Source organism: Monopterus albus, unplaced genomic scaffold, assembly GCF_001952655.1.
Source record: "Monopterus albus unplaced genomic scaffold, M_albus_1.0 scaffold129.1, whole genome shotgun sequence".
Lineage (NCBI taxonomy): Eukaryota > Metazoa > Chordata > Actinopteri > Synbranchiformes > Synbranchidae > Monopterus > Monopterus albus.
Window position 1 is genome coordinate 1,456,276 of NW_018128009.1, and position 11,989 is coordinate 1,468,264.

Here is an 11,989-nt window from a genome sequence, read left to right on the forward strand (position 1 = left end):
CTGTTCACCCAACAGAGTAGCCAGTCATTTCATATTGTTCAGGCCTGTTGGCAGAGTTGCCAAATGAATATCAGAGGACCTTATACTCACCTGCCCAGGTAGGGAAACTCAGTACTGGCTGCACACATTTGAAACATTGTGATGATATTTAATTTCCATGCTGTGACTACACTACCTTAAACCTTTCCCACCCTGTCCTGTCTCTTCTCTGCCCCACCTCCTTCTCCTTGGTAATTTCAATGACCCACACTGGTACTCACCTGAACCTCTGAGCCTGGTGGTGGAGTGGGCCTGGGTATCGGCGACTGGGGGACTGGTAGAGTTGTGACAGAAGGGCTTGGCTGGTCTTCTGGCTGGGGTTGTTGGCAAATTTGACCGTGATGGGCTCTGCGGCACCTGATGGCTTCTGTCCATTCAGGCCCTTGATGGCCTCTTCAGCTTCTATTCTCTTATCAAAGCGAATAAAGCCCACACCTCGGGAGCCACCTGAGGGGCCAGCAAATCACAAACAAACAGGGCCCCTTTTACTTTACATGTACAGTATATACAGATAGCGTGCATTGCTTGTTTGGCTAATTATTTTCAAATAATATAAAAAAAATGTTCCCAAATAGATTTGTGCACGACAGGAAACTCTGAAATCAAATAGTAGAATTGTAAAAACATAAAAATCACCAACTTCAAAATGCCTATATTTTGGTTAAAAATGAAAGGTGATAAACAGCTTGATAAATCAATTATTCACAGTCAGCTGTGGGTAAGTGCTAAAACTGTAATCTTCTCTAGAAATGTAATCTGTTTCCCTGAAACAGTGTTTCTACTTGTTATGGACAAGTAATAACAAAAAGGATGACGACCAATCAAATCACCATGTGGTGAACTGTTTTGGTGACTGTGGTTCAGTGGGTGGAGTGATTGTCTCTCAACCAGTAGGTTGGAGGTTCAAATCACGGTGCCTGTGGTCCACATGTCGAAGTGGGCAAGACACTGAACCCAAGTTGGCGTCGCAGATGGCTGCCTTGGTTCTGTACTGGAAACAAATTCCTTGTGTGTGTATAACAGTTGGCCAAATAAAGTGTTTATCCTTAATTTATAATAATTTGTTCTCCAGTCTTGGTTGTAAAAGAGATCTTGATCTCACTGAGACTTGCCAGACATGTTGAACTTAGCTAACGATTGTATGCAGAAATGCAAAGAGCATTCGAATTGCGGATCCCACCCACTCCACTCTAAAATGAAACCTGCATTAAACATAAAAATTTACAGTAGATTTGGAGAGAGACAGAACAACAGGAAGGGAAGCACACAGAGCAGCTGTAGATCAGGCAGAGAGGGCTGTACTGTGGTACTGGCCCTGAGTCTCTTTGAAGCCACACAGTCCATTCTTCCTTCATGCTGGCTCCAGTCACAGTCAGCCCTACAAACACTCTTCATGCATTGTTCTCACTGACATTTGAGCCATTTCCTTGGAGATGTTTTTTGACTGTCACTTGAGAGGAACATTTAGAGACGTGCTTCCTGGGAGGTCCTTTCTTGATGACTATGAACGCTCTGTGTGTGTTTCTGACTGTATGTGTGTGTCTGTGCACTGGTATCTATTAATGGATGCTGTGCCTTGTTTTAATGAGGCCGCCTAGATGGCCCAGAGGATGCTCACTCAGTGATAGCAGCACTCTGCTGAAGAGACTATTTACATAATACTGTGTGCACACAGGCATGTCTGTGTGACTGAGACTGAATAAAAGAGAGGTAGCGAGAAAGAAGGGAATTTTGTGTTTGAGCGTCATTGTGTGCAGTCTCTTCCTTACACATAAAAAGCCTTCCTTATTGTTATTCCACATTTTTGTACATGCCATCCCTCTCCCCATCCTTTTTTTTATGCCTCTTGTTGGCTTGTTTCATGCTACTCGCTCCCCTGAATTCTTATTTGGAGAAGAACCTTGACCATCTCATTCCCCTTTTTGTTCTTTTTCTCTCTCCAGGACACAGGCACCACAAGGTTATTTACTTTCCAGACAAGCTGCAACATAATAAGGCACTCTTTGAAAATCAATGATTCATGAAAAATCTCCTTACTGGTTTGGTATTTGGGCATACAATTAAGAGACTTTTAGCTCAAGCTTATTTTTTGCTTGTTTTTACAAAATATCTAAATCTACTGATTTCATTTGTATTATCAAAAACACTGGATTGTAAAACAAGATGGTATAATGCACAAATATGGCTGAAAGTCAGATTTTATTTACAAAATATCTAAATCTACTGATTTTATTTGTATTATCAAAAACACTAGATTTTAAAACAAGATGGTATAATGAACAAATATGGCTGAAAGTCAGATTTTTAAAATGCCATTTGCAGCACAAACAGAAATTTTACCTTTTTAAACAAAAAGAAATTAAGTCACTAATTTGCACTGGAAGCATTTTCAGTGGGCATTAACTGTTTAAACTCATTTACTCTTTTCTTATACAAACATATCTTTTTGTCAAGATTGAATACCAAAAGCCCTGACCCTAAGGTTTTGGCTCTAAATCATCTGTCTGACCACACACACAGTGCTATGCATAGACCTGAACCACAGCATTTTTCTTAACGCCTGCAGAATGATCTCATTAAGTCCGATTCAGTGTAAATTATTCTGTTTTATTCTCATTTTTACTTTTCTGGCTCCCTCTCCCTTGACAGGTTTTTATAATTTCCCCTCCCTTACCTCCTCTTGTGCCAGCCCTGTACCTGTACATTTTAATTAGCTTGTCAGAAGCAGAAAAATATCAACTCTAATGGGATCTACACTGTGCAAACAACAACCAATACTGTCCCAATGAGTTTCTTCATTTACTACTGTAGTTGCCATGAATGTTGTGTATGTGAAGGTGGCGGTGGGGGTGGTCACTGCTGTGTCTTCAGGGAGGGCTGTTTTTGAATGATAAGTAACAATCACTGGTAATGGATATTTGTAGTTTGTTAGATGTGTACATTTAGTATACATTAAAATGTTTCCAAGTCCATGCTGCTTCTTGATAACCTGCCCATTTTCACAACAATCTGCTACTGAGGCGCTTAGCAAATCCAAAAGCCTTGCTCAAGGGCCCCTCAGCTGTAATTAAGGAAGAGGAGAGCACTGCTCATTCACTACCGAGAGGAGAAGGGAGAAGCCAGGACTGTATTTGCTCTTTAATCCTGACACTTGTTTGGCCTTGAGCTGCTCCTCAGCAGGTTTTTGCTGGAGGGGTCCTAGACAAATGTTTGGCAAGGCATACAGATGAAAGCACAGCATAAACACACACATGCAAGTACATACAGTACTTAAGTGATAACGTGAAGAGATGCTAGTGAGGACAAAGTGTGAAAAGAGAACAGACATCCATGACCATTTGCAATGGTTTGACTGGATTGCTGAGTGCGTACTGTATGTCCATATATGTGACAGAGATCGAACATTTCAGTACTTTTAAGTGTGTGCCGGCTTCTCTTGTCCTTGAGTTTGTACAGCAGCACTGTAAGAAGGTGGCAGAGGTGAAGTGGCAGCTGACCCCATCACTCATAGTTTCACAGTGTGTGTGCACATGTGTGATCATCTGTGACCAATTGTGTGTATTTGTGCCTATGGGCTAGTGTCACACACACATACTACGGTGGTCTGGGGCAATAATATAATCCATTTGCTCAACATTTGAAACTACTGAGAGTTGAGGTACTGTGACAAAATGCATGTTCTTTGGCTCAGTTTAGTTCTTTGTCTGATGTTTAGTTTCACTAGATGGGAAGATCTGGATCAGTGGGACTTTAAAAGAGCAATATCTGTTGTTGGTGTGAAACGTGAACTAACTGAGAGATGGACAAAGTTTGTGATACTATATACTGCATGTGTGGTCAGTGAAGACATCGCTGATCAACATTGTTTTGCCCATTTTGCCCGACTATTTTTTTTTTTTCTTTGGCTAATTTAGGTTTGTTAAATAATTATTCCTTTGCTTATTCTAATTATCAGCTCACACTGCACCTCACAGTGAATCTGTCTTTCTATCATACAGTTCACCAGACATCACATCAGTGTCTCAAAATCTCCATGACTGTGTTTAGGTTTGTGTTCTGAAGATGTCACATCAAATCAAAGCACTGATAGAACATAAAACGACTTGACTTACAAATGGCTCATAAATAAGCAGTTTATTTTTTAAACGGAGAAGCAGTTTACCTAAAACAGCTGGGAGCTATAATTTTTAGCCACAGGATTAAAAGGTGCAATTTATGGGGACTATTTTTATCTGCAGATTAATACAAATTGGACAGTGTTTGTCCAAACTGCACTGCTCATGTTTTTTGTGATAAAGGAACGTTACCCAGTGCAACAGTGTAGCTCACTGATGTGTTTTAACAGTGGAGCTCAATGGCACATAGACATCAGCTATGGTATATAAGGCTTTTGCTATATAGGCAGCACTTGTCAGTAGGAGGAACTAGTTGTTGATTTCCTGTTAAATATTATCCAGGTATTTCAAAAACTACTTGTAGATTAAATTAATACAAAAAAGTTTTAAAAGGAAAATCTGCTCCATGAATCTGCTCAGACAGTTTTTATTACCACTCTCTCATGCCACATTAGCATAGTAAACTTTGAGAAGGTTTATTTTTCTCCTGTTAAACATTATAACAAAAACAAACTTGCAATCTGTGAAACAAGCCACCAGTCTAGGGAGTCCAACCTAATGACTGTCTTTTCAACCAGCCCCAGAAGCCAAGGCTACTTATCAACCACCAGCCAGCCATACAGGCAACATTAGAGCACAATGTACTTACTAAGGTACAGCAATCTGTCTCTCTCTCTCTCTTCTTCTCACTCTCCTTTTCTGCTCTCCCTCCCCTCCACAGTAATCAACAGAGGCTTATGTAACTCTCTCTACCTGTGCTTATCTCTCTCTAACACACGCCGACAGGCACATTGGCTGCCTTACTAATAACACGCTACCTCAATCTAGGGAGGGGGAAACAGAACGAGATTGGGGGACGAAAAGAGAGTGCTGGGGTGGGAACAGGCAAGGACTGGAATGAAAAGGAGAAAAGGAAAAAGCGGGAATGAGGAGAAAGAAAGGAAAGGACAAAAGGAGAGAAGGTTGATAGAGGGAAATGTTAAGAGGTGACAATAAAAGCACAGTGATGAAAGGAAACAGTGCTATTCTTGCTTGCTTCTGCCCAAACAAAGCCGCTCTTTCTTTAAAACCCACTATCATTTCCCCAAACACTGACTGACTGACAGAGAGAAATTACTGCTCTGCTGAGAGACCAGAGGAGAGGAGAGAGGTGAGGAACCTGACTGTCGGGTAATGAAACACACACACTTTCTTTCTCCCTCTCAAACATACATCTGCTGCACTGTATCCTTATAATCACTGAGACAGACGCACACATACTTAAGGTACTCCATAGCTCCACCTCCTATCCTTTCATTCTGTATTTCAGGAGCATTATTGTGCCAGCTGTGTGAAATAATTAGACTTGCCTTTTCCAAAATACTGTATATAGAATATGGCAGAGGCAGAGAGAAACCCTCTTCCTGCTGTCTTCTAATTAGAGGGAGGAAAAAAATGCAATGTCCTTGTTTTAAGTAACATTAGTGTGGCTGTGTACAGATGGTGTTTGAAAGCAAGAGCAGCAAGAGGAGAGATGCAGAGACTTTGAAGAGTAGAGATGCCCTGTGCTTTAGCCTCTGTCAGAGCAGAATTTCAACCATCTGTTTGGTGTGTGCATGTATGGATGTGCATATCTGTATGTGGTTGTGCGCACGTGTCGGCTAGCGCAGAGACGGGACGCACTCTAAAGATTACAGCAAAAATCTGGAGGCAGAGAGACGATAGCTCAAGCCAAGGCTGCAGTCAGCTCACCTAGAGGGGGCATCTCCACTCATATTACCTTGACCGTTCTGTTCTCTACTACTGGACAGGTGGAGAACAGGGATTCAGTGTGGTGTCGGTCTGAAGGGGAACATCAATTATTCAAATCTAGAGAGAAGAGGACATACCAACTGTACAGAGAGGGTAATTCCTTAGAGGGAAAAAATGTGTTGCTGAAACACACAAGCACGCCACGGAAACATAAGTGTCTGAACACAAGAAGCAGTCAAATATCAATGTGCAGAGCCCTGCAAGTTTGTGAGGAGACATCTAGGGCTCATTTTTATGGCATAAGAAAGCACAGGCGGGTCTATGAAGTGGTACTTCCCTGACCTTGAAATGCATAATGTTTGGGTATTTTTGTACCCAGTGCAGTAGACATGGCACAAAGGTGCAAGGAGAGGCAAAAAGAGACGAGGGTTCCATGCAAATGAGACAGCGCTGCAAGGTGCTGGAGCTTTGGTCAAAACGAGCTTTGATGGTGTGCTGACAGTAGAGAGCCCTTATCTGTTTTCAATGTTGGCGATTTCATCAGTAAGAATAAACTATGAATGATATAAATGCAGCTGCAGAATTTGATTAAATAAACAACTTTAACATAATCCATCCAACAGTCTGATTAAATCAACATCAAAACTACAAATTCAGTGTAACTACTGTATAGCAAAAATACTAGTCGTTTCTGTACCGTAGACTTTTAACACTATCTATGATTTGAATCGCCCTTAGGCTATGAAAAGCTTTCCCTTCAACGGATTAAATCACTACAGTCACTGGAAAGGAGCAGAGCAAATATGAGCTTTCAATCTGCAGCTTCCAAATTGAAAAAAGTCACAAGTGTAGTGTTGTTATGCACACTGATACACACTGAAGTGTGTTTAAATCATGTACGAACAACACCAGGCTGCTGCAGACTACTGTCACATGAAAGTGGTCAGTTCCAACTTGCTGGAGACCGTTTTGACTCGGTTAACACACTGTGATGACAAATAAGTGAGACAATGTTCTGTCAGTGCTTTGTTAATGTCTCTTATTTTTCTCATCTAAACATACAGATTACAAGGGCGAAAATGATATTTCAGTTATAACTAAAATCGCTTTGGTTAAATTTTACAAGGGCGAATCACAAAGCAGGCTACAGAATCAGACAGTTTTGGTAGCAGTGCCAATGTTGTTGCATGTAAACTTAATCAAAATTTTTATAGCCTCCAACAGAGTTAGTAGCTGCACAGTTCCTGTGTTGATCACTGAGCACTGAGCACCAATAAAAATGTGAAAAGTTACGCACAGCAAACTCAACATGACTGGAGTTTTAAAACGGCAGCATAGTTGCTTGTACATTGAACATCCCAAATAAGGTTTTTTTGCTTAGTTTTTTGTCATGGGTGGGGGGACAGAGGTTTTTTTTTTCTGTATACAAAACACAATTTTGAGTGATATGATGCACAAACACTCCCTTTGCTGCTTTCCATCCCACAAGAAGGGAACATGACATCAACCTTTTCACAACCAATCCTTATACACTCTAAGCATCAGTTTAGTTTCACATTAGAGTCGTCATTTGTATAAGGCAAGTCTATGGATCAATTGTATTGGCAGTTATTGATCAGGTAAGCATTGACCTCTGCTCATATCCAGGCCCAGGATGAAGAACTAGGAACAGCGACTATCGATCCAAAGATATCTCTGATATTATGTCTCTTTCAAATTGAAGCTATCTTATACCAGCTGTCAGAGCAAAAGATCACGGCCTTTCTTTGAAAGTTAGAAACAAAGGCAGGAGGAGGAATCCGGCCTGCACTATTGGCACTGATAAAGAGACAAAATATGCTTGTCCATTGAGAAGAAATCAATAGAGGAAGGCAGAGAAGAGGGTGAGGGAATAGAGGAAGCAAAAGAGAGATGGAGTGATACCCTGGTTGTGTTCACTCTCTGAGTCTCTGGTGCAGTTTGGTGGTTTTAGTGGATTTTTTTCCAGTGGCCTCTGAATATGAATGATTCAAACAATGATGTTAGCATTGCTGTTTTGATGCATTTCTGTAGGTCATGACGCTTCTCTACAGCCTGTTCCATTTCTGTGGACAATGGTTGGGTGTGTCTCTGATCAGCCCCTAGTTTAGGATGAGAAGTGAATTACTGAGTGAACTGAATTTTATACACTGATTTAATAAACAGGAGTCATGACCTGTAACAGACTTCCATATGATAATAATGTCATATATAATAATAGTACCAAAAAACTTATGTCAGGAAGTCAAATAAACACATTTCTTTATATAGCTGTAGCTATGGATACATTTCCTTCTTGTCATTTAGGACATCCAGTGGCAGTAGTGGGTCTGATATACACCGCAAATCAGTTTTGTGCCTCTTTTTCTATCTCTCCTTTCTTGTTCTGTGCTTACATTTTTGGCAGTCACAGGAGAGTTTTAATTTGCAGCCCATTTCTCTTAATGGCAGCGAGTGTGTGGGTGTGTATGTGTTATGTCTTGTGTGCGTATGCCTGTACAGTAACAGAGAGACAAAAAACATGAGTCAATGATGCCAGCATGCTACTCTCAAGGCCCTTCTAAAGTAGTCAATGTTTTTAATCACCAGCAACTCTAACATCTAATTAATCATTAACTTTTCTCTTGCTGATCCTTGCCCCTCTCGGGGCATCTCGCAGAACGTCTCTCGCTCACGTTATCTTTGTGTGTCTGTGCATACAGTATAAGTGTGATGAGTCTTTGTGTATTTCTCTTTGGGGGAAGGTGGGTAGGGCAGAACTTAGGACAGCAATTAGTAGCTGAGGGTGTTTATAGGCTCACAGTGTAAAAACACCTCCTACGCTCTGTATATGAGAGTTTACTGACCAATATGCATTTAGTGCATGTAAGAATATTTACCTGACAGCGATATAGTATAATCATTTTCTAGACATTACATGGGGAAAAAACCCACTGTGACAATGGTGGTCATACTGTAAAAAAATCAAATATTACTTCTGCTCTTAAACTGTTCCATTAGCTTTTATAAGTATTTTCTTTTGGAGCCAAGTGGTATTGATGTCACCTTTATACAAAATACAACAGGTGGTGATTTCACCTGGCACCTCTGACCAGCCGACAGCAGATTTTCAAAACGACATTAGATAAAAAGTTGGAGAAAAGCTGGAGGTTCTACTTAATGTAATTTAGTTTCGTTCAGTATCAGTATTTTAGCCGTCCCTGGTAGGCTAGTGGTTAAGGTGCAGCACTCTTGTCGCTGTGGCCCGGGTTCAAGTCAGGGTTGCGTCAGGAAGGTCATCCGGCGTAAAACACATGCCAAATGTCAACATGCGAGTTGTCAGTGTGATGATTCGCCGTGGAGATCCCTAATGGGAAAAGCGAAAAGTGACTTTCTAGTTTCGTTCAGTATCAGCAATTTTGAAACTTGGATTTAAAAAATCAATGTGTAGAAGAAAGAAATTGGGTATTACTGAAATGCATATTGTGTATGTTTAGAATAATTAGTATCAGCCTGGTTTGTTCAATACTAATTAGCAACCTTTAATACAATGAGACTGTAGTTTGACAAATAAATGGACACAGTGGATACAGCGACACACCTTGGCAGCCAGATATGAGGTATTGCTGTGCAGTAACATGTACCGCAGTATTAACATATTATGAGCAATATGATTGTTGTGGCTGTAAAGTAAATTTTAGTGGCTCTAATACCATTTAAGAGAGAAATGAGTGAATATTAAACTGTTAAGCGTCAGCTTTAAATCACAGTATGTGAAAAGAACATTTTATGAAATTCCATTTATTTTCTCAATTGAGCATTTTCCTTTGATCATGGTGTCATTTTGTTCCCGGTGGTGAAAGTGAACTGCTGCAGCACTTTATCTGGTCACGCTCATGAGAGCACTCTACTTTAAAATGGAATACAATGAATTCTTCAGTCTCTTGTGATCTCAGCCTGTAGTAAATGCAACCCTGCCTTCCTAGGATCACTACCACCTGTGCTGAGATTAGTTTTATTCAAGCTAAAAAATCAAAGGTGCATGTGGCTGTGGCTGAACAGGTCTGTTGTCTGTGGCCTTGCTGTGTTTCATGGCTGTGTTGACACATGGAGCTATATGGCATTGCGGTATGACAGGTCCGTTAGTTACAAATAAGCAGGAGATGTTTCCACTTCATCTAAATGTATGTTGATGAGGGTAGAAGTGGTCCAATCAGCTATCCCTTCACTCCTTCCCTCATCTCATTTCCTCTCCTTCCCACATCTCTGGTGATCTACGCCCTCTGTTACTTGCTTGTCTTTCAATTTCCCTGCCTCCGCCCTCTTTGTCTAAACTCTCCTTTGTTTCCCTTTCTTCTGCTTTCCCCTCTCTTCTCCTTGGCTCAGTGTGTACAGGCAGGCGTGCACTTCACTGCCAGCAGTGATTTATTCTGCTTAGGCAAATGAGCGTGGCTTACAGCATGCTGCTCCCTTTCTGCTTCATCAGTACACATTGCACATAACACTGGAGCAGGTTGCAGCCTGTAGGCACACACACAACCCCTGAAATGGATCTAAGAGACACGCTGGAGGGTTTCTTCTGCAACACAATGGGCTGATGTGATTCATTCTTGTGTTTTGGATGTAGTTCAATGTGTAATCTAGCATGTATATTACACGGCTTGTATCTCTCATGTAATCATGGCAGTCTATGCTGGGGGTGTGGCAAAAAAAGCTGCCTACCGAGGAACCGAGGAAACACGTTTTAACTGACATGAGATTTTCCTTCATGTGACTCGTCCGATCACAAACTGATTTGCGATAAGGAGGTGTGTCAATCCGTAACAGACTTGCATGAAGGAAGCACTCGTGTATCCTCGGTTAGAGCTCCCCCAGGCAGCCTCCTCGGTCCTCGCTACTCACAGCATAAATAAGAGCTCTGGGGTGTCCTTCATCGTGGTGGACCAGAACAACTTCTGAGTCAAACGAGGATTGAGAACCATGGCACAGTAAAATAAGGGCCTAGTAACTGTGCTTTCCTTTACTGTATTACCGCACACAAAGCAAATGCATCACTCTTTTGTCAATAATTTCAATTCTTTTCACACTCGGTTGGTAATTTACATATACTATTTTTATGGAAAGGTGAAAGAAGGAAGGTGTGGTTCATTACTTGGCAGGATCAACACAGTTTGTGTGAATATGACTGACGTGCTGTCAGTCATATTCACATGTGCTCCATTGCAGTGGAGACCTACTAACTGTAACTGTTACGCTTCAGTTTACTATTCTACACCTTCAGCAGAGAGAAGTGCACAGAAATACTTCACTTCCAGCTGATAATTTTATTTGGCTGAAGGAAACGTGTTGCTACCTGAGGAGAAGTTAGTCTTCTGTATTGTGCATTGTTGTGAGTATTAATTGTCAAAATGGACATAACATTTAAGGATTCTGGAAATGTTTTCAGAACTGAAGCAAATGGTTTAATTTATTTTTCTGAAAAGCAGTTGCTTGAATCTGTGATTCAAATGTATTTGTGAAAGAAAAACATGCAAAAGACGGACATTTAACAAGCCGTAATTATAAAGTAAATGATCAGTAAGTCTGCTAGTGAATAGCAGAAGAGTTTATTCATCAAGGACATGCAGTGTGTCACTCTATAGCCACTTTCAGATCTGTGTGTATGAACTGTGAGTACAGTCAGTGTGCTTTGTGACTCAGGAGCTGCTTAGTGTTGGTGTGAAAGTGTAGAGAGAGAGAAGGTGCTGCCCCATGGATACCTGTGACCTGGTCAACAAGGATGCGGGAGGTAATGATGCGTCCGTACTGGGAGAAGAGCTGTTCCAATTCCTTCTGGGTCATAGTCTTGGGCAGGCCACTTACATACAGGTTGGCATCACGGATAGAGGCTGAGCTGGGTCGCGCATATGACACCTGTGGGAGAGGGATATACATAAATGATGACATTATAAATTGTGTAAGTTAGGGCTGATTGCTTATTCGTTAAAACCTAGAGGTGTTATATTCTAAACCAGATCACAGAGTGAAAGGTCCTGGGTGTGGCATTAGTCACACCGTGAGGACTGAAACCTGTCTACACACACACACACACACACACACACAGTGGG

At 41.2% G+C, this 11,989-nt stretch overlaps 1 protein-coding gene across 12 annotated transcripts in view; it reads right to left on the reverse strand.

The window, feature by feature from the left end:
- elavl4 (ELAV like neuron-specific RNA binding protein 4) overlaps positions 1-11,989 on the reverse strand; it is an 81,932-nt gene that overhangs the window by 9,720 nt on the left and 60,223 nt on the right. For 9 of the 12 annotated variants that reach the window (XM_020613030.1, XM_020613024.1, XM_020613022.1 and 6 more), the window contains 2 exons: positions 11,642-11,795; positions 261-495 (listed from right to left, as the gene is read on the reverse strand). In XM_020613030.1, the coding sequence (XP_020468686.1) occupies positions 261-495; positions 11,642-11,795 (389 nt within the window). The remainder of the gene's footprint in view (positions 1-260; positions 496-11,641; positions 11,796-11,989) is intronic. The other 3 variants (XM_020613031.1, XM_020613023.1, XM_020613021.1) reach the window with 1 other exon arrangement.